This window comes from Scyliorhinus canicula, chromosome 2 (genome assembly GCF_902713615.1).
Source record: "Scyliorhinus canicula chromosome 2, sScyCan1.1, whole genome shotgun sequence".
In the NCBI taxonomy this organism is placed as follows: Eukaryota; Metazoa; Chordata; class Chondrichthyes; order Carcharhiniformes; family Scyliorhinidae; genus Scyliorhinus; species Scyliorhinus canicula.
In genome coordinates, this window is record NC_052147.1 from 50,815,568 (window position 1) to 50,838,061 (window position 22,494).

General features: G+C 51.3%; 1 protein-coding gene across 3 annotated transcripts in view; it reads left to right on the forward strand.

Moving 5' to 3' along the window:
• Positions 1-384: 384 nt before the first annotated feature.
• Positions 385-22,494, forward strand: part of LOC119953555 — a 67,172-nt gene continuing 45,062 nt past the window's right edge. For 2 of the 3 annotated variants that reach the window (XM_038777945.1, XM_038777963.1), the window contains exons 1-2: positions 385-549; positions 7,951-8,100. In XM_038777945.1, coding sequence (XP_038633873.1) covers positions 8,006-8,100 — 95 coding nt within the window. In that variant the 5' untranslated portion in view covers positions 385-549; positions 7,951-8,005. The remainder of the gene's footprint in view (positions 550-7,950; positions 8,101-22,494) is intronic. The other variant, XM_038777955.1, reaches the window with a different exon arrangement.

The window sequence follows — 22,494 nt, forward strand, 5'->3', positions numbered from 1 at the left end:
ACTGTGTCCTGCACCCGTGCCAACGCAACTGATGTCTACTTTTCTGCCCATGCAAGCCCCAACCCTATGTTTAGGTGGATCCTCAGACCGGGCCTGGATTGGCCTGGCATGCTGTTCTGGTGTCTCAGGTGGCGTGGTGCTGCCCTGCTCTCAATCTGTTTTTTTTGCACTCTCCTCCGTGTCCTGCCCAAGCCCCCTTCATCAAGCTAAAGGTCATTGTCGGAATTAATGTCTCATGCCCTGCTGCACTATGAGCCATGTTTTCTTAGAAGGTCTTTACAAAGTTAATTAATCTAAGGGAAGAACATTATACATCCATGCAAACTCTGAAAAACACCAATGCGTGTGCACATAGAAATGCATCGCTGACCTGTCAGTGATTAAGTAGAATTTATTCGCAAGAGTTTATTTTTAAGTTTGTGACAAGTCACACCAGGGTTAAAGAACTCGACACTTAAACAGATAACTGAGCTCGGCACTTTGTTCACTGGAAGAAAACCTACTCCAAAGCAGCTTTGATCAATCTCACTGCAGCGACGGAAACATTCGGTAAGTCTCTTACTTTGCATTCATCTTGTGCAGGAAGTTCTGAATTTCTAATTGATAGAATCTGGAAGAAGTGCGTTTGTATTTCATTGCTGTATTTTAAACTTTAGTTTAAAAACTCAGTCTTGATGCTTTCATTGTACATAAGCTGGGTTGAGTATTTCATTATTTGTACCAGGCGTAATTTAATATTTTGTCATCTTTTTATGACCCTTCGGCATAGATTCCAAACAATGACCCGAAGAGAGCATTTAATTGGTGGTTAATTTAATATTTACTAACCATTTATAGTTGGGAAGGGGGGCTCTGTGTCTAATTCACTCTGGTAATCTCAGACACTTAGGTTAACTGCTTTCAAAAAAGAGCTTTCCATTCTGAAATCTGGACAGACAGAATACTAGTCTGACAAAAGATATATATGTACATGCAGTGCACAGAGTAAGGAAACGTTTAATTCATCAGTTCATCTCTCATGGCATTGTGGCATTGCACAAGGGAGTCAGAGCATTGGACTCCACAGGACAAGAAGTGTTGTAGCGTATTTGGACTGGAGTTGACTAAGGACTGTATTGACTGTATAGGGTGAAAATGGAATGCCATGGAGGGAAAATGTGGGGTCAAGGGAGATATAGAGGATGCAATAGATTGGGTTGAGGGGATAGGTACGATTGGATTAGAGACTGGGAAAAATTGTGGAACAAGGTAGAGATCTGGAGTAGACGATAAAACAGAGTTGGATGTGGCTGAAGAGGAAGGAAGAGCAATGTAAGTGGTTGGAAGAGAGTTGAAGTTGGGAGAAGAGGGCGAGGAGATGTAGGGAAGAATTGAAGGCTGCATGGTCATTGAAATGTGGCTAGAGTTCGAGGAAGTGACTCGATGGCTTAGATCAGAAGGGAAGGAGAGGCAGCAGAGGTAAGAGAGTGAAAGGGAGAGAGAGGGAGTGGGTGAGACATGGAAAATGGAAACAAGGAAGAGGGGAGGTTGATTCTCAAAAAGTCAAGTTTGGGAACATGTTCAGCAAAATATACCAAAGTAAACCCCCATAAATATTTTTTTTAAACTAGCATCAGTAAAAGCTTAAATCAACTCAAACATCTGACAAGGGTTTTGTTGAATGTAGAACAAACAGAACACAGTCTGAGAGAACAGAGCCAGTGGATATAGGGAGGGAGCCATGCACTATGCACAAATGAAAAGTGATTGATTACAGGTATTTCCAGAGGTAACATTAGAGCAGCAAAATCTTTCCCTCATCTCTGTCTCCATTTCTTTCCCTCTCTCTCTAATTCCAAAGGTGCGTCACGAGGTTGTTTTCATTTTGTGGCTCACACGCCTACCCAGTCTTTTTTTGGAAGGAAACACTCCATGTAAATTTTAGTCTAGGAGAGGTTTTGCAAATTCTCACCCATATTGGGTGGAATGTTACTGGCCAGAAAACCCCAGGAACTTTAAAAGGATCATCAATAGATTTACCCTGCTTCGCTCAAGAGCAGAGGAAAGTGCTTCCAGGTGTTCATGGTAGAAGTGAAAGACTTTTATTCAAACAATAGGGTTTATAGGAGGATTTCTATTCATTATATGACTTCTGGGGCTGGTTTAGCTCACTGGGCTAAATCGCTGGCTTTTAAAGCAGACCAAGCAGGCCAGCAGCACGGTTCGATTCCCGTACCAGCCTCCCCGAACAGGCGCCGGAATGTGGTGACTAGGGGCTTTTCACAGTAACTTCGTTGAAGCCTACTCGTGACAATAAGCGATTTTCATTTCATTTCATTTCATCCTGATTGTGTAGTGTTCTCTCGTTTTCTGCATGCTCCAAAAGGGAAACTAAATTTTCAGGCAGACCTTTGCTGAAATTTAAGGCCCAATTTTAGCCCTTAAAATAATGTTAAATAGTAACAATAGCAACAGAAACCTACCCTCCTGGTCTCTTTAATTTTCCTGTGGGTTGCAATTCTAACCTATATTTGAACAGGCGAGTGAGAACCAAGTAATTATGTCCGCCAAAGGGAAGGTTCCACACCGTGTTGCGAGGTTAAAAAGGACGTTTATTGCTGAGTACAGCAGAGAGTTGAGGAAAGTGCTACCCAACTGAGTGAGTTCTGGCCGGTTCTAGGTCGGCCAGTTCTATGCCAGAAGCCCTGGGTAGCCCCGACGGGAGAATGTGTGTTCCCTTAGGGATTCTGGGAAGACCAGATACCCGACACTGTAGACTTCGGCAGGGCCTAGGTTATGACACACTGGATGATCCTTCTTCAAGTATGGAGGTTTGCCTCCAATTAGATCATTGAAGACAGACTATAATTTCAACCCAACATCTTTGTTAGTGAACCACAATGTCTTATCGGCCCTCAGTGATAGCGCCCAAATATTTGCCTGCCCATTTGCCACGTACCTTTTTCCACTGGGCTCTTGATGAAGAATAAAACAGGACTTCATTTCCTTAACTGTGATGCACGATTAATTGCACGAAATTTGTACAGATTGGCACAACTGTGGCTTTATTACAGTCAGATACGTGGCCTCCTACTGCAGCTGGCGAAATGGCTGATCAGGAGGAGGTCACGCATATTTATACGGCTCCTTGTGGGCGGAGCTAGTTGGCAGGGGCTACCAGCGAACCTGTAGTACAGGTCCTACCGTACATCCCCTAATACAGGTGCACAGTGGTTCACCCATTCACCCCCTGTTAAAAATGAGTCCGGCAGGGGTGGTGTGGAACTATATACAGATTTACAAATAATTTACAGTGGGGAGGTGAAAGAAAAATGTCCATTTTGGTAGTCCGGTGCCCGTCAGAGGTTAAGTCGGTTCGGTGGTTAGACGGTTCGCTGGGAGCGACGTAAAGGTGGCGGCGATGTTGGTGCTGGCGGGGCTGGTGCCGCCGACGTCGGTGCTGGCGGTGTTGGTGCTGGCCAGTAGTCGGATGACTCCGGGAGCGTGCCAAAATCTTCCTCGTCCTCTAGCATGGGCAGGGGAAGGAGGGATGGATCTGGTGAGGCTAGTGTTGGGAGCGCCGGGGGAGGGGAGGGTGGTGCGTGGGTGGGGAAGTGTGTGGGAGCGGAACCTGGGGGAGCAAGGTCCTTGAGTGAGACTGTATCCTGGCGGCCATCGGGGAACTCCACATAGGCATACTGGAGGTTGGCGTGGAGCAAGTGTACCCTGTCCACCAAGGGGTCCGCCTTGTGGAGTCGGACATGCTTACGTAGAAGGACCCTTCCTGGAGCTGCGAGCCAAGTCGGGAGCCACACCCCGGATGTGGATTTCCTGGGGAAGGTAAAAACACATTCATGGAGTGTGTTATTTGTGGCGCTGCACAGTAGTGACCGGATGGAGTGTAGTGCATCCGGGAGGACCTCCTGCCAGGGAGAGGCTGGGAGGTTTCTAGACCGTAGGGCCAGCTGGACGGCCCTCCAAACCGTCCCATTCTCCCTCTGTACCTGCCCATTTCCCCGGGGGTTGTAGCTGGTCGTCCTGCTGGAGGCGATACCCCTGCTGAGCAGGAACTGACGCAGCTCATCACTCATGAATGAGGATCCCCTGTCACTGTGGATGTAATCGGGGAAACCGAACAGAGCGAGGATGGTGTTGAGGGCCTTGATGATGGTGGCAGATGTTATATCGGGACATGGGATGGCGAAGGGGAATCTGCAGAATTCATCGACCACACTGAGGATATATGTGTTGCGGTCGGTGGAGGGGACGGGCCCTTTGAAATCCACGCTGAGGCGTTCAAAGGAGTGGGACACTTTCACCAGGCACACACGGTCCGGCCGGTAGAAGTGCGGCTTGCATCCGCACAGACCTGGCTGTCTCTGGTGACTGTCTGTACGTCCTCGACGGAGTAGGGCAGATTGCGGGCTTTGACGAGGTGATACAATTGAGTGACCCCCAGGTGACAAAGGCTGTCGTGCAGGGCCCGGAGTTGGTCTACTTATGCGCTGGCACATGTACCTCAGGATAGGGCGTCTGGGGGCTCGTTGAGCTTGCCGGGGCAATACAAAATCTCGTAATTATAGGTAGAGAGCTCGATTCTCCACCGCAAGATTTTATCATTTTTGATCTTGTCCCGCTGCGTGTTGTTGAACATGAAAGCTACCGACTGTTGGTCAGTGAGGAGAGTGAATCTCCTGCCGGCCAGGTAATGCCTCCAATGCCGCACAGCTTCAACGATAGCTTGGGCCTCTTTTTCGACGGACGAGTGACGAATTTCTGAGGCATGAAGGGTGCGGGAAAAGAATTCCACGGGTCTGCCTGTCTGGTTTAGAGTGGCGGCGAGGGCGACATCTGAAGCGTCGCTCTCTACTTGAAAGGGCAATGTCTCATCTACTGCGTGCATCCCGGCCTTGGCCATGTCTGCTCTAATACGGGTGAATTCGTGTTGTGCCTCGGCCGTGAGGGGAAATTGGGTGGACTGTATGAGTGGGCGGGCCTTGTCCGCGTAGTTTGGGACCCACTGGGCGTAGTAGGCGAAGAAACAAAGGCAGCGTTTGAGGGCCTTGGGGCAGTGGGGGAGGGGAAGCTCCATGAGGGGGCGCATGCGGTCGGAATTGGGCCCCAGGAGTCCGTTTTGGACTACATAGCCGAGGATGGCTAGACGGGTCGTGCGGAACCCACACTTCTCCTTGTTGTATGTAAGATTGAGGAGAGTGGTGGTGCGGAGAAATTTAGAGAGGTTGGCATCGTGGTCCTGCTGGTCATGGCCGCAGATGGTGACGTTGTCCAGGTACGGAAACGTGGCCCACAGACCGTACCGGTCGACCATTCGGTCCATCTCCTTTTGGAAGACCGAGACCCCGTTAGTGACGCTGAAGGGAACCCCAAGAAATTGATGGAGCCGACCATCCGCCTTGAAGGCAGTCTATGGATGGTCCGATTTACGGATGGGGAGCTGGTGGTAGGCGGATTTCAGGTCAATTGTTGGGAAGACCCGGTACTGTGCAATCTGATTGACCATATCAGATATGCGAGGGAGGGGGTACGCGTCGAGCTACGTGTACCGATTGATGGTCTGGCTGTAGTCCACGACCATTCTGTGTTTCTCCCCAGTTTTAACCACTACCACTTGGGCTCTCCAGGGGCTATTGCTGGCCTCAATAATACCCTCCCGCAGCAGCCGCTGGACCTCGGACCTGATGAAGGCCTTGTCCTGGGCGCTGTACCGTCTGCTCCTGGTGGCAACGGGCTTGCAATCTGCAGTTAGATTGGCAAAGAGGGAGGGGGGGTCAGCCTTGAGGGTCGTGAGGCCGCAAACGGTGAGTGGAGGTAGGGGCCCGCCGAATTTGAGGGTGAGGCTCTGGAGATTACACTGAAAATCCAGACCCAGCAATAGTGCAGCACAGAGGTTGAGGATGACCTAGAGGTGGAAACCGCTAAATTCTACGCCCTGGACAGTGAGATTGACCACACAGAACCCTTGGATCGAGACAGAGTGGGATCCGGAGGCCAGGGAGATCCATTGGTTGGCGGGGTGGACCGTGAGGGAGCAGCGCCTTACCGTGTCTGGGTTAATGAAGCTTTCGGTGCTCCCGGAGTCCAGCAGGCAAGAGGTCGCTTGGCCGTTGATTTGCACTGTCGTCGAAGAGGTGGCCAGGTTGCGAGGACGGGACTGGTCCAGTGTCATCGAGGCGAGTTGCGGGTGGTCATCCGAGGATTCAGATGGGGAGCGTCAACGAGCCGGATCCAGCGTTCCAGTCCCGTGGGGGAGACAAAATGGCGGCATCCGGAGGGCTTGTTGGGAACAAGATGGTGGCATCCATGGAGCGCACGTCGTGGGGGCAGGGCAAGATGGCGGCGCCCACGGGCCACACTTGGACCTGGGGGGAGAAGAAGGCGGCGCCCACTGGTCGCACGTGGCCCCGGGAGGAGAAGATGGCAGCGCCCATTGTGCGTTCGGCTGGGGGGAGGGGGCAATTGCGGGCGCGATAGCAGCGACTGCGCAGGCCTGGCACACAGCTGCGAAGTGGCCCTTTTTACCGCAAGATTTGCAAGTGGCGGTGCGGGCTGGGCAGCGTTGGCAGGGGTGCTTCTGCTGGCTGCAGAAGTAGCAGCGGGGACCCCCAGGGTGAAAATAAAAATTGCTTATTGTCACGAGTAGGCTTCAATGAAGTTACTGTGAAAAGCCCCTAGTCGCCACATTCCGGCACCTGTTCGGGGAGGCTGCTACGGGAATTGAACCGTGCTGCTAGCCTGCCTTGGTCTGCTTTAAAAGCCAGCAATTTAGCCCAGTGTGCTAAACCAGTGTGTGGCATGGCGGGCGGTGCAGGTGTATTGATTAGGAGGGGCCCCAGTCGCGGGGGTCATTTGCGGGGTCCAGGAGGGGCAGGAGGGGTGGGCTGTGCGGCGAGCGGGGTAGGCTTGGACGTTTCGAGATGCGACCGTCATGGAAAGTGCTAAAGTTTTCGTCTCCGTTAGGTCGAGCGTGGCCCCTTCCAGCAGTCGTTGTCGGATGGGGTCCGACGCAATCCCCGTTACGAATGCGTCACGCGTGAGGAGATTGGAATGTTCAGTGGCCGTGACAGCCTGACAGTTACAGTCCCGTACGAGTGGGATAAGAGCCCGCCAGAAGTCTTCGATCGACTCACCAGGTAGTTGAACGCGAGTGGGGAGTACATGCCTTGCGAAGAGTGTGTTTGTCTTCTGAGCGTAGTTCTCTTTTAGGAGTGTCATTGCTTCCGCGTAACTTGGGGCGTCCTGGATCAACACGAACACGCTAGAGCTCAACCTGGAGTATAGAACTTGGATCTTCTGAGCTTCCGTCGGCGTGGTGGTCGCAGTGTTGATGTAGGCCTCAAAACAAGCCAGCCAGTGATTAAAGTCCTTTCTGGCGTCTGGCGAGTGCGGATCCAGCTGCAGGCGATCTGGTTTGATCCTGATGTCCATAACGTAGAAAAATCTGACTGTAATACATCGATGCACGATCAATTGCACAAAAGACTCAGATTGGTACAACTCTGGCTTTATTACAGTCAGATGCGTGGCCTCCTACTGCAGCTGGCAAAATGGCTGATCAGGACGAGGTCACGCATATTTATACGGCTCCTTGTGGGCGGAGCTAGCCGGCAGGGGCTACCAGCGAACCTGTAGTGCAGGTCCTACCTTACATCCCCTAATACAGGTGCACAGTGGTTCACCACAAACTGCTTACCCTGTTCAATCAATAAGTTTAGCACTTGTTTAATATGGCCTACCAATGAAAACTGCTTTGTATGGTATTTAAACTCTGGTATATCTCCTCATCGTCCTCCAGCTGTTTCAGATATTGTACAATCAAACTAAATTCCAAACAGCAAACGCTGCATCATTATTTATTCAGTACAGTGCCCTTTACTGCCATTTTTAGCTGAACCTGTAGTGTTTATCTAAAGTGGCAATATGCCAATCTTTGGCATCTTTTTTTCCTACCAGCTGAGAACAGGGCTTAATGACGTCTTCGTTTGATGGTGTTTTGCAATAGCTACAGATGACGGAGAAAGTTGGAACTCCAGTGAAAAGCCTTCAGTGCAGGCCCAACTTTGCCAAAGAGAAGCTGAGGAAGTTCTACACCATGAGCAACAGGTAAGACTAAAAGAACAGCATGTGCCTTAATGTTTTAAACTTTTGGAGTTTATTATTTGATTGCTACTGGCAAGGTGGAGATATCTTTTATTAAGATTCCGTCAAGCCAATATCTGCTAATCTGGTTCAGTTGTTTGCTGGCATTACAAGTGTATATATAATACAAATCTTTGGTTAAACTCTGGTTTCTGCGTTGGTCTGGCAGTGTTTGAGCTGATACAAAGAACACAGCACAACTTGAATTTGAGGTTTCACATGCTTTCATAACCAGCATTAAAGCATTTCAGAGAGGTCTTCTGTTTTGGATTCTTACAAATTTGAGCTTCAAGTACAAAGAACCATCATCTTTGTCAACAATTATATAAGGATTCCAGTTTAATGTTGGTAAAGGTCATAAAACATTGCCGTTCAACTAATATTAAAAATTTCACTGGAATGAATGAGCAGAGCTTTATCTGAGCATTTAGTGTTCACAGTTCTGCTTTGTTTATATATAAAGCAGTGTGGAGCCAACTGGCTAGCATAGTGTCAAACTGCTAGCTTCAATATAATGGCACCATTATTTATTTCAAGAATCTTTCTTTCCTGGCCTCTCCACTCTTTCCCTCACAAACACCAATTTATCTACAAAGCACAGTTCATGTCTTCACTCACACAAGGCCCTCACTGACATCAATTTCTATTGTGGTCTTGTATCTGAGAATTGGCTTTAAAATCTTGAGCTTCACTTACATTATCGTTTTGCACCACCCTATCGTCTCAGCTTCTCCAGTCAGATGTACCTTCGTAGAGCATCCATTCCATTGATACTAGATTATTACCACAAAAAACGTGGATGTTGAAAATTTGAAATAAAAATAGCAAATGCTGGAAATGCTGGCAGGTCAGGCAGTATCTGCTGAGAGAAGGAACTGAGTTTAAACCCTTCAGGTCAATGATCTTACATCAACATTTATCAGACCTGAAATGTGAACTCTGTTTCTTCTTCCACAGATGCTGCCTGGCCTGCTGTATTTCAGTGTGATACTAGATTGCTCCTAACTCACCCCACCACGGGTATCTGCCCCATCAGCTACTATGCCCTATCCTTTGACACTCCTCTGCTAAGCCCCCACTCTTTGGGTACTGCTATTGAAATATAATGGGCTGGATTCCCCGTGGCCCAACACTGATATCGTAATCAGCGATCGGGCGGAGAATTGACTCCGACGCCCAAATCGGGGCTGGCGTCGGTCAGACATGCTCCGCCCCCTCGGAAATGGCGTAATTGCGTTGCGCGCCGCACGCCATTGCAGCGGCATTAGCGCGCCATCGGCAGGCCCTCCCCCGATAGCCCGAGTTCCTGATGGCGCGAGACACGGATGGTCTCAGTAATCAGGAATCCGGCGTGGCGGCTGCGGAGTGTGTCTAGTGCCACCACACTGTGCCGCTGGCCAGAGGGGCTTCCACGAGGACTGGGCGGCTGGTGTGGGGTGGCCAGTGGGTGGCCTGTGGGCCGCAGATGACGGCTCGGGTCCACGCAAGGCCGCACCATGTTGTACTGTGTGACCGCCGCAGGTCATCACCGTGCGCATGCGCGATCAGGGACCCGGCCATTCTCCAGCCGTTTTCGGCGTGGGAGCCGGGGGTGCCTGAATCGGTGAGGGGTCAGCGCCAATTTTTTGGTGTAGAACGCCTGCAAATTCTCCGTTCAAGCCAGCACTTAGCCGCTGAAACTGAGAATCCAATTAATTTGTTCTTTAAACTTGCTGGGGAACTTAGTTAACAGCAATAAGTTTGCTAATGACGTCTATTGTTCCTTTGGTTTTATTTAAGTACTCAAGCATTAAAGACTCACTAACATATTTAAGTTGGAGAACCTTATGACTAAATAGGGTCATTGATTGAAATGATTTAACTTTCTGAACGATGTGCTGCAGCTTGGCTGAAATCTAAATTGGCCAGAACTTATTAAATATTTTTATTGCAGCTATAATCAATCAATTAACACAGGAACACTGTGTGTCTAAACTATTTCAGTGTTTTGAATACTGAATGTTTCCTGTTCTCCAATGATCAAACTTGTTTCTTTCATTATGCTATATGTGTTATCTCTGCCCTCTGCCCCACTTACTTGAAGAAAAAATACTGGGCAAGGTTCTGCATTTGAGACACTCCCACGGGAGTTGAATTGCACGTGATTTGCGCTCTGGACCACCATTTTGAGCGGACAGCCAGATGGCAAAGCCCCGCAGCTAGGCAACCCTCTTCCCCCCCCCCCCCCCCCCCACACCGCAAATCAGTCCCCCACCCCTCCTACCCCCACAAATCTGTCCCCCACCCCTCTCCGCATCGCAAAGCAGTCCCCCAGATTTTATGGGTGTGTCCCCTTCCCCAAGTATGGGAGTGACCCGACCAGGCATCCCCCCCTCCCATCCCCCCACCCCAGGGACCTCCTAAATAGGGACCACTCCTCCAGGAACTCCCAAAATAGGGACCACCCCTCCAGGGACCCCCTATATAGGGAGACCCCTCCAGGACTCCCTAAATAAGGGGTCCCCCTACTACAAGAACCCCCAAACTGGAATGACCTCCACAGGGATCCCCCCCCCCCCCCCCACAGATTATCCCAGAAAAGAGATCCCTGTATGGGCGGCACAGCAGCACAGTGGTTAGCACAGTTGCTTCACAGCACCAGGGTCCCAGTTTCGACTCCCAGCTTGGGTCACTGTCTATGCAGAGTCTATATGTTCTCCCTGTGTCTGCGTGGGTTTCCTCCGGGTGCTCCGGCTTCCTCTCACAAGGCACGAAAGATGTGCTGTTAGGTAATTTGGACATTCTGAAGTCTCCCTTAGTGTACCTGAACAGGCGCCAGAGTGCGGCGACTAGGGGCTTTTCACAGTAACTTTGTGGTAGTTATTATTATTATGCTTATAGAGCAATCCAGACAGGGGCAAGACATAAGTTGTGACACTTACCTGGAAGCGCCGAGGGCTGGATTTTCCGCACCCTCGCGCCAAAATCGCGGCCGGCGCCGGGTCTCCGACTCTGTGGGCCCCGCAAAGCGGCGTCACTGGGGAGCACGGCGCGCCGCCGGGGCCTATTCCCAGAGGGCCGCTCTGACATCCTCTGCCACCGACCGGCCGAAGTCCCGGTGGCGTGGAACTAACCTCCTCCTGCCAGTCGGGATACTCGACCTGGTCAGTGGCGGACGGATCGGAGGCCAGGCGGGGACTTATAGGCAGCCAGGGAATGACTGCGTGGGGTTTGAGGGTCGGGCGCACGGCCGATCGGCGGGTCTCCTTTGTGGGTCTACCTCGGCGGTCCGAGTCCGCCATGGAGCACGGCGCGGCCGCTGGAGGCCGGCGCCGTGTGAATGCGCGGCATCTGACCCGGAAATGCCGGGTCCCTACTAGCCCCCTGCAGGGCTGGGAATTCGTGTCCCTTTGATTCAGGATTTTCAGGAGTAAAACCCCACAGTTTTGACGCTGGCATGGGGACATAGTCCCAATAATGGAGAATCCAGCCCCATGTGTCCTTTTCTGGAAGGAGAACAATTGTGACCTGTGTTTAAACACCTTACATCCATTAGCTGCAAGCCATTCATTCATTTCTGGTAGTGGGCTGTGATTGACAGCTTCCACAAAACAGCTGTAAGCCTGCTTCATTCATCTTCTTCATGGATTAATAAGTCTAAGTGCTGAAACCACGATGTTTACAAAACACCAACCACGACAAAGAGAGTTAAGTGCTGTCAATCTTGAGCTCAGCACTTCAAGCATGAAGGGGCATGCTTGGATTGCACTTGATTCTCTTTGATGTGGTTGGTGTGTACCCCTCTAATTTGGGGCCTCTCTCTAGTTAGGAGTCTTGGTGGGGCATCCCTTTAGTTAGGAGGTCCCTGTGAGGGTGTCGTTCTAGATAGGGGTCTCTGTGGGGGCTCCTTGAGGGGGTCTCTCTGGTTAGGGGGTCTCTGTAGGGTTACACAAATTAGGGGGTCCCTTTAGTTACAGGCTCCAGCTAGTTAGGGGGTCCCTGTGGGTGGTCCCTTTAGTTGGGGGATCGTGGGTGGGTTACCTGAGTAAGGGCGTCCTGTAGGGGATCTCCTGTTTCAGAGGACCACTGGAGGGTCTCCAGTTTTAGGGGGTCAATAGGCATAGGTAGGTCATGCATTATGAGGGCGGGGCGACCCTCGGATGGACTTTGGGGGCAACTTACTCAAGGAGTTACACCCTGGACCCACCTTGAGGACCACCACGTCAGGTTTACATTTGGTGATAACTGTTGTAATCCCCACCCACGTGATTCCCGGCCCAGAGAACCAGAGAATCCCGAGGGCCCAGAGTATACCTGGTCTGTTAAGTGGATTCAAATGGGTTATTAGGACCCATTCGCATCCTCTCCCTGGCGCATGGGCGTGAATCCCGATCCTACTGTGGCGCTGATCCCGATTTTTCCCGGGTGCTCATTCTCTGCCACATTGGGGACCCCGCTACCAGTGGCAGGTAGCGGGGAATCCAGCCCACTGTTGAATTGTTCAATGGACTCCTGCACTGTAGGAATTCTGTGGAATTCTATATTGATCAGAGAATTAATATGAAACATCATTGATCATAAAAGATGTACAGCCAAGGTAGAAACGCCAGAGGGCTAAAGTCATATTAAGTGATAAGACAGTTTAACAATGGCTTGGGAGAACTTGCATGGGACACATCCAGCTGGGGATGATTGTTTCCCGTCTTATAGGACCAATCAACTAATGATTGTTTCCCTGTGCTCATTGGGCGGGGTAGTTTATTAGCACTGATTTAAAAGTTCAGCCAATGCTGAGCTGACCAGAAAGGAGCTGATGAGGTGCACTGGGCCTCATGTGGGTAATAGTGTTTGCTGAATAAAAAGATTTTTAAGAAACTTGTCGGGCTCCCCTTGCTTTATCAAACTGGTGACAAGGGTGAATTGGTGCTGTTGGCGTGCTTCCTGTTTGGCTGAGTCACCTCCCTGGAATTTCTTTTTTTAAGTCAACTAAGGTACACAGTTTGTTGCTGTGGTGGTTTTTCAGAGCCTGCGTGGATATGGGAGGTGAGTGCCGGGCAGAGTTTTTGCTGAGTTTTTGCTGCTGGCTTGTGGAGAGCATATTCTTGGAGAGGTCTGGGGTCTGACTGTTTGGGCCGTGCCAGATGTAGCATTGACTGCCTGACTCTCGCTGAGGGGTGTGTAATGTTTCTGTTTCCATCTGCTATTGTTTCATGATGTGATTTTCTGTGGCAGAATGGTCCACTGGGGAGTGTTTTGTTGAGTTTGCTGCCCTGTTGAACTTTGTTCGGGTTGTGTGTGTTGTGTTGCCTGGACTGTCCTGTGACTGATTGATTGGTTGAAGGTTTGTACTACAGCGATTCTACCTAGGTTGCTGTGACTGATGACTAGATAAACTGGTGGGTTGTATACAGTGGATGCAGGGCGTGCATGTTGATGGACCCTGCCGCTGTTGTGTTGGCTGGGCATTCCATCTAGGAATGCAGGTCCTGGGGCAGCGTGTGAGGGACCCTGTTTTTGTTTTTAAACTGTGGTTTTATGTAATTGATATGCGTAGGATGAATTTTAGCCGATCGTTCCCCTGGTGTTTTGGAAAGTGCTGTATATTCCCTGTTTCTGTGTAGGGTGTTTGGGTTGCAGAGCTGGAAGTTGTCTGTTGCCACTCCCCTGCCTAGTTCCTCTGTACCTGGAAGGACCATTGTGCAGATAAGGCCTTGGGTTGATGGGTCCAATGCCGTGTTGTGCGCTGTTCCTGGGTTTGGATGCTGGCAATTTCACCTCCTGTTGGAGTGTAGACCCAGAGTTAATGATGCAGCAGCGTGCACACTGACCCATCCTGCTCCCCTGTTCAATTGTGTCGTGGGGGATTTAATTACCTGTGGGTACCCCATGCCAACCCCTGGATTGTATGTTATCATTAGATGTCACTGTAGAATTCCATGGTTCTATTCTGGGGGCACCCTTAGCCCTGTCTGTCTGCCCTGCTGACCACCCATAGCTCCCTCTGACTGTGGAGGCAGGCTAAAGGCTTTCGCTAATAGGGAATTGGCAATCGTAGTTAAGTGAGTACCTCCTGGACTTCCGATAGTGGCTATGAAGGAGTAAGTCGCACATTTTGTGGCTCCCGCTCTGGTCGGACATTTGGACCTTTTCCCCTATTTTCTACCGGACTTGAATTGTAAAACTGGTGACCGAGGCAATTGTGTACTGAATTCCCACATTGGTGTACGGAGAGAAAGACTAGAAGTGCTCGTAAAGGCAGAAACAGAAAGACGGAGAAGGCTTAGGCTGAAGCTGCAGCAGGAGACAGCATGGCGGAGAACCGGACCTCTATTTGTCAACCCAGTGGCCAGCGAAGCAGCTGATGCAAGTTATTCAGGAAGGCTTTGTGTAGTAGTATGACTAGGGGTATTACGGTACCTGGGAGTGTAAGCTGCCATTGGTGCAGGGGACTCGCTGCCCATTGGCCCAAGTATTGTGTGCCTCTTATCTCTATTGGCTAAGAGGAAGGTAGCTCCGCCTACGAGGCGGGGTATAAGAACCCGTGTTCCCCGGCAGCCAGCCATTTTCCTGAATGTCTGCTGCCGGGCTCACTTCTTGCTAATTAAAGCCTTTTGTTTCGGACTTCACCTACGTTTCGTGTCCATTGATTGTGCATCACTTTGCAAAGCAGAAACGGGACTTCTTGGACCCGATATAAAAGAGTCAATTGAGCTTGGATTGGACTCTCAAGATCGGGTGATCCAGAAGGTAGAGAAGGAGGAACATCAAACTGCGGTGGAGTTGGAGGTGGGAATGCTGAGAGACCAGCAGAAGAAGTTCCTGGAGAAGGTGGAGCACCTGGAGAATAGGTCCCGCCGGCAGAACTTGAGAATCGCTGGGCTTTCGGGGGGGATCCGAAGGAGCGGACGCATACATTGCAGATATATTTGAGAAGCTGCTGGGGGATGGGGCATTCTCCCGGCCCTTGGAGGTGGACAGGGCTCACAGAGCACTCGCGAGGAAGCCGCAAATGGGAGACCGCCACCCCCCCCCCCCCCCCCCCCCCCCCCAAGGGCAATGGTGGTGCTATTCCACAGGTACTTGGATAAGGAGCGCATTCTACAGTGGGCCAAGCAGACACGGAGCTGTAAGTGGGACAACAGTATCCTGCGGGTTTACCAAGACCGGAGAGTGAAGGCGGCCAGGAGAAGAGCAGGCTTCAACCAGATTAGGTCGATCCTTTGCAAGAAAAAGGTTAAGTTCGGACTGTTGTATCCGGCCCGTCTCTGCATGAGGAACAGCACTTTTATTTCGAGTCACCCGAGGATGTGCTGGACTTTTGTGAAAAGGAAAGGACTGGTGGTGGACTGAGAACTTTTGAACTTTGCTGCAACGTTCATGTGGTTTTTTTTTCGGTTCTTTTTTTTTAAAGTTTCTCATTTTTCGTTTTGTGGAAGATGTTTGTAATGCCTTCTGTATTGATTTTGGGACCAGCGGTAGAGCTGAGTGAGTTAAGGTTTTCATTTGCACGGTTGGGGGATGGAGGTGTGCATGTTTAGATCTTGTTTTTTTTTTCTGTCGGGCAATTGTGCGGGGGTTGTTTGATGTTGGAGTATGTTTGAATCAACGGTGGGGAGGGAACAATATGTGGGAGACTATCCGACGCCAGGGATGGGGGCCACCAAGCTAGCTGGCTGGGCTAGCTCACGGAAGCGCGGGGGGGGGGGGGGGTGCATATGTTTAATTTATTAAAGGGGTTGGGTTACAGGGTGTTGTTCTGGGGGGGAGGGAGGAGGGTAAATGTTCTGCTGATGAGGGAGGGACTTGGGCTAAGGGACGGAGAGGAGGTTGGGGGCAGAGGCTGCCTTGGGGCGGGCCAGTGGAGGTGTGGAGCATGGGCTGGAGGCGGACACAAAAATGGTGATGGCTGATCGGCAAAGGGGGTGGGCAGGCAATGAGCCCCCCCCCCCAACTAGGCTGATCACCTGGAATGTTCGAGCATTAAATGGGCCGATCAAGAGGGCACGTGTGTTCGCGCATCTTAGGGGACTGAAGGCAGACGTGGTAATGTTGCAGGAGATGCCCCCTAGAGTAACTGACAAGATTAGATTGAGGAAAGGCTGGGTCAGTCAGGTCTTTCACTCTGGATTAGACTCCAAGACTAGCGAGGTCGCAATCCTAATCAATAAGCGTGTGGTGTTTGAGGCGGGTAGGATCGGCTCGGATGTGGGAGGTCAGTACGTTATAGTCAGTGGGGAAACTGGAGGGGGGTGCAGGTGGTATTAGTAAATGTGTATGCGCCAAATTGGGATGATGTGGAGTTCATAAAGAGGATGGTGGGGAAGATACCGGACCGGGACTCTCATAGGTTGGTCATGGGAGGGGACTTCATCGCAGTTACTGACCTTGGCTTGGACCGGTCAAGCTCGAAAACTGGCAGGGTGCCATCAATAGCAAAGAAACTAAAAGGGTTCATGGAGCAGATGGGTGGGGGGGGGGGGATCCACGGAGATTTGAGCATCCGAGGTTGAAGGCGTTCTCCTACTCGCACGTGCATTAAGTGTACTCCCGGATTGATTATTTTGAGCATGGCCTTACTGGCGGGGGTGGTGGACACGGCGAACTCGGCGATCACAATCTCACACCATGCTCCGCACTGGGTTGACCTGCAGGTTAGTAAAGACAGTAACCAGCGCCCGCACTGGAGGTTGGATGTGGGACTTTTGGCTGACAAAGGCGTGTGCGAACGGCTGAGGAAATGTATTCAGAGCTACCTGCAAGGCAACGACACAGGGGAAATTTCAGCAGCAGTGATCTGGGAAGCACTGAAGGCGGTGGTCAGAGGGGAGCTGATCTCGATACGGGCCCATAGGGAGAAGGTGGACAGGGCAGAGACGGACTGACTGGTAAAGGAGATACTACAGATTGATAGGAGGTAGGCGGAGACCCCAGAGGCAGGGCTTTTAAGGGAACGGCAGAGGCTACAGGCAGAGATCGGATTGTTAACCACCGGGAGGGCGGTGGAGCAGCTGAGAAAGGCGAGGTGGGGGGGATCTATGAGTATGGAGAGAAGGCCAGCAGAATGCTTGCACAGCAGCTTCGAAAGAGGGAGGCAGCCAGGGAGATTGGGGAAAGTAAATGACGGAGATGGGAGGCAGCCAGGGAGATGGGGAAAGTACATGACAGAGATGGGAACCTGGTTGGAGATTCAACCGGGGTGAATAAGGAGTTTAGGGATTTCTACAGTAGGCTGTACAGGCCTGAACCACCTACACGGCCTGAGGGGATGAGGCACTTCTTGGAGGGGCTGAATTTCCCAAAGATGGACGGGAGCTGGTAGAAGAGCTGGGGGCCCCGATCGGGTTGGAAGAGATAGTGGAGGGTCTGAAGGCCATGCAGTCGGGTAAAGGCCCGGGGCTGGACAGGTACCCATGGGGTTTTATAAAAAGTTATCTGGGATATTGGGGCCGGTGTTGATGAGGATGTTCAATGAGGCAAGGGACAGATGGGTGCTGCCCCCGACGATGTCACAGGCCACAATATCGCTGATTCTGAAGCAGGACAAGAACCCAGAGCTGTGTGGGTCCTACAGGCCAATATCCATGTTCAATGTGGATGCCAAATTGCTGGCCAAAATTTTGTCCTCCAGGATTGAGGATTGTGTTCCAGATGTTACTGGGGAGGACCAGATGGGGTTTGTTAAGGGTAGGCAGTTGTGGCCAATGTATGAAGGTTGTTAAATGTGATCTTGGTGACCCCATAAGGTAGGGAGGTGGAGGTAGTGATCGCAATGGATGCAGCAGAGGCTTTTGATCGGGTAGAATAGGATTATCTGTGGGAGGTACTGGGACGGTTTGGATTTGGGCGGGGCTGTATTGACTGGGTCAGGTTGCTGTATCAGGCTCCTGTGGCAAGCGTATGGACGAATAGGACAACATCGGACTATTTTAGACTACATTGGGAGACGAGACAGGGATGCCCCCTCTCCCCACTGTTGTTCGCACTAGCTATAGAGGCGTTAAGAGAGGGGTGGGGTGGAGCACAGAGTCTCGCTCTCTGCAGACGACCTATTTCTGAGTGTATCGGACCCAATAGAGGGGATGGAAGAAATCATGAGGATTCTAGGGGAATTTGGCCGCTTTTCGGGGTATAAGCTAAATATGGGGGAAAGTGAGATGTTTGCGGTCCACGCGAGGGGACAGGAGAGGCGATTGAGGGAGCTACCGTTTAGATTAGTGGGGGGAAGCTTTAGGTACCGAGGCATTCAAGTGGCGTGGGAGTGGGACTGGCTGCATAAATTAAATCTGGCCCGAACAGCAGACCAAATGAAGGATGATTTTCGGAGGTGGGACGCGCTTCCGTTGTCACTGGCTGGGAGGGTGCAGACGGTGAAGATGACGGTCCTCCCGAGATTCCTGTTCGTATTTCAATGTCTCCCCATCTTTATTCCGCGGTCATTTTTTAAACGGGTCAACAAAGTGATCACTGGCTTTGTTTGGACGGGCAAGAGCCCGCGAGTAAGGAAGGTAATACTTGAGCGGTGTCGGGGAGAGAGCGGGCTGGCGCTGCCATATTTTAGTAACTATTACTGGTCAGTGAATATAGCCATGATCAGGAAGTGGGTGGTGGGGAGGGGTCAGCATGGGAGCATATGGAGGCGGCTTCATGCAAGGATACCAGTCTGGAGGCGTTGGTAACTGCGCCTCTGCCGTTCTCGCTGGCATGGTTCTCCACCAGCCCCGTGGAGGTGGCGGCCCTGAGAATCTGGGGGCAATGGAGGAGACATGAGAGCAGAGGGGGCATCGGTCTGATCCCCAATCTGTAATAATCACCATTGTCCCAGGAAGTATGGATGGGGGGGGGGGGGGGGGGGGGGGGGGCGGGGCTCCGGATATGGCAGAGAGCAGGGATTGAGAGGATGGGGGATATGTTTATAGAGGGGAGCTTTCCGAGTGTGAGGGCGCTGGAGGAGAAGTTTGAGTTGGTGAGGAGAAACAAATTCAGGTATCTGCTGATGCGGGACTTCCTACGTAAACAGGTGTCAACCTTCCCGCTCCTACCGCTAAGGGGGATTCAGGACAGGGTAGTTTCCAGAGGGTGGGTTGGAGAAGGGAGCGTCTCTGACATTTACAAGGAACTTGTGGGGTCAGAGGAGTCGCAGACCGAGGAGCTGAAGCGAAAGTAGGAGAACGTGCTGGGAGGTGAGATAGAGGATGGTCTATGGGCGGACGCGTTGAGTAGAGTCAACACATCCGCAACATGTGCCAGGCTCAGCCCGATACAATTTAAGGTCGTTCACCAGGCTCACATGACAGTGGCCCGGATGAGCAGATTCTTTGGGGTGGAAGACCGGTGTGCAAAATGTGTGGGAGGACCAGCGAACCATGTCCACATGTTCTGGGCATGTCCGAAGCTTAGGGGATTCTGGCAGGGGTTTGCAGATGTCATGTCCATGGTGTTAAAAACAAGGGTAGCCCTGAGTCCAGAGGTGGCGATTTTCAGGGTGTCTGAAGACTCGGGAATCCAGGAGGAGAAAGGAGGCAGACCTTTGGGGCAGCACGGTAGCATGGTGGTTAGCATAAATGCTTCACAGCTCCAGGGTCCCAGGTTCGATTCCCGGCTGGGTCACTGTCTGTGCGGAGTCTGCACGTCCTCCCCGTGTGTGCGTGGGTTTCCTCCGGGTGCTCCGGTTTCCTCCCACAGTCCAAAGATGTGCGGGTTAGGTGGATTGGCCAGGCTAAATTGCCTGTAGTGTCCTGTAGTGTCCTAAAAAAGTAAGGTTAAGGGGGGGGTTGTTGGGTTATGGGTATAGGGTGGATACGTGGGTTTGAGTAGGGTGATCATTGCTCGGCACAACATCGAAGGCCGAAGGGCCTGTACTGTTCTATGTTCTTTGTGACCTTTGCTTCCCTGGTAGCCCAGATACAGATACTATTAGCTTGGAGGGACTCAAAGCCCCCAAAGTTGGAAACCTGGCTATCGGGCATGGCTAGCTTTCTATGTTTGGAGCAAATCAAGTTCATCTTGAGAGGGTCAATGTTAGAGTTCATCCGGCGGTGGCAACCGTTCGTCAACTTCTTCATGGAAAATTAATTGTCAGCAGAAGAGGGAGGGTGGTTAGTTTAGCTTAGAGTAGGGGCTTAATAAAGGTGGGACCTGGCAGGCAGACACTTCTGCACTCTGTTTATAGCTTCATGTGCATTGTTTATGTTGTTGTTGTTGTAATACCAAAAATATCTCAATAAAATGTTTATTTAAAAACCAAAGTGAGCACCTCCCATTTCCCAAATAGATCCCTGCGGGTAGGCGTGCCATGTAGCATGCGGAGGATATTGCCTAGCATCGCACTCAGTCTGTGAGGCCTGGACACTGCTTCAACACTGCAGGGGGCAATACCGTGGATGCAGCATCCAACATCCGAACACCCAGGGGTTGGGCCCCTGCACCTGGGACATTACTGTGGCCTGTGTGGATGAGTGCACCAGGGAGGGGATTTGCGCCTGGTCCAGGTAATATTGTATGCAGGGTGTGGGGTCCACTGAGCAGGTGCACCGGCCACCCATCAGGCCAGGGAGGGACCTAGAGGGGATGGCCGGCGATGGGCCAGGGAGGGACCTAGAGGGGATGGCCAGGGAGGGACCTAGAGGGGATGGGCCAGGGAGGGACCTAGAGGGGATGGCCGGCGATGGGCCAGGGAGGGACCTAGAGGGGATGGCCGGTGATGGGCCAGGGAGGGACCTAGAGGGGATGGCCAGTGATGGTCCTTCGAACAGATGACAGACAGCCCATGCTGCAGCAGGCTCCACCTCAACAAGGGGCAGTGAGACGCCTGTGCCATGTCCTTGTGCCTTGGTATTACATGACGGAGGAGCATACCTGTGCCAGATGACCGTCAAGGTCACCATAACCCTGAACATTTTTACTTCGGGATCATTCCAGGGCTCGAGTGGGGACTTGTGGCATCTCAAGCTACAGCCCACAAGTGCATCCATGAGGTCACAGATGATCTGTTTGCCTGGGGAGCAATCTGTATACTTTTTGACATGACCAAGGCCCAACAGGATGCCCGGGCAGCAGGATTTTCTGCCATTGATGGGATGGTCCAGGGGCTAATAGATGGCATGCATGTTGCCTTGGTGTCTGACAGTGCCCCACATCAACAGGAAGGGGTTCCACTCTCTAAACATCCAGCTCGTGAACGACCACCATATGAAGATCATGCGCATACTTGCACGTTTCCCAGGGAGTATGTGCGATAGCTAAATCCTGGGTCAGTCGGACATCCCCGGCCTCTTCGAGGACCATCCCAGTATGGCCGGTGGCTCTTGGGAGGATAAGGGGTAGCCACTGAGGTCCTAGGCCATGACACCAGTACTGAGCCTGGTCACCGATGCGGAGACCCGATAAAACAAGGCCCCTGTGGTCACACAGGCTGTCATTGAGCTGTGCATCGGACTCTTCAATGTGGTTCCAATGCCTTAATCGCTCTGGTGGTGCACTACAGTAAACCTCAGAGGGTCGCCCACTTTGTGGTTGTCTGCTGTGCCCCCCCCTCCCCACCACCTGGCACAACAATGGGGCGATGTGATGGAGGAGTAGGATTATGTGGCCACCTTCAAGGAGGTGGACCAGGAAGGGCTGGCAACGGGCCTGGGGAGGATCCGCAGGACCAGCCGGAGGTTGGCGTACAGGTCCTCGCAGCATTTCCTGCTCGCTCGCTGCCCCATTTAAAAACCTTTCCATTAAATCATGCCCATAGTCTCTCCTGCCCTCCGCCAGTAGTCTCTCTTGCCCTCTGCACTATCATAGAACTTCCCCTTTGGTCTTTGGCAGAGCTCTGAGAGTCATAGGGACTCCAAACGTTAACAATGACAATCCTCCCGCCATAGATGTTGCCAGACCTGCTGAGTTAATCCAGCATTTTCCGTTTTTATTTCTGATTTCCAGTAATCGGAAGTATTTTGCTTTTACTCTTATTCTTCCTGCAGCTTCCACCACCCTGCACTTCTACCCTGCAACTTCTACCCTACAGCATTTGAGAACAATTTTAATTTGAGCAAATAGTATTTTCTTTCATTAATTGGCTCAATAATTCACCACCTCTTTCTGCGTCCAGCAAAAATAATCCCACTTAGCGTTCATTAACAAACCACATAAAATAATCAGCTCTTTAGTCATTATACCTTAAAAGCCAGTGTAATGGACCACATCGGATTTTCGAAAGAACTTTAATCTGATTGTTGCACAGTACCAGAGGTTGAGGGTCGTCTTTATGTCTGGCTGTCAATGCTGAATGTGAAGAGTAATCGAAACACTTAGCTGCATATTCAGCATCGTCACACAAATGAATATGCGTCACTGACACTAAACATCACCTTACCTTGATGAGGAAGGCAAGGT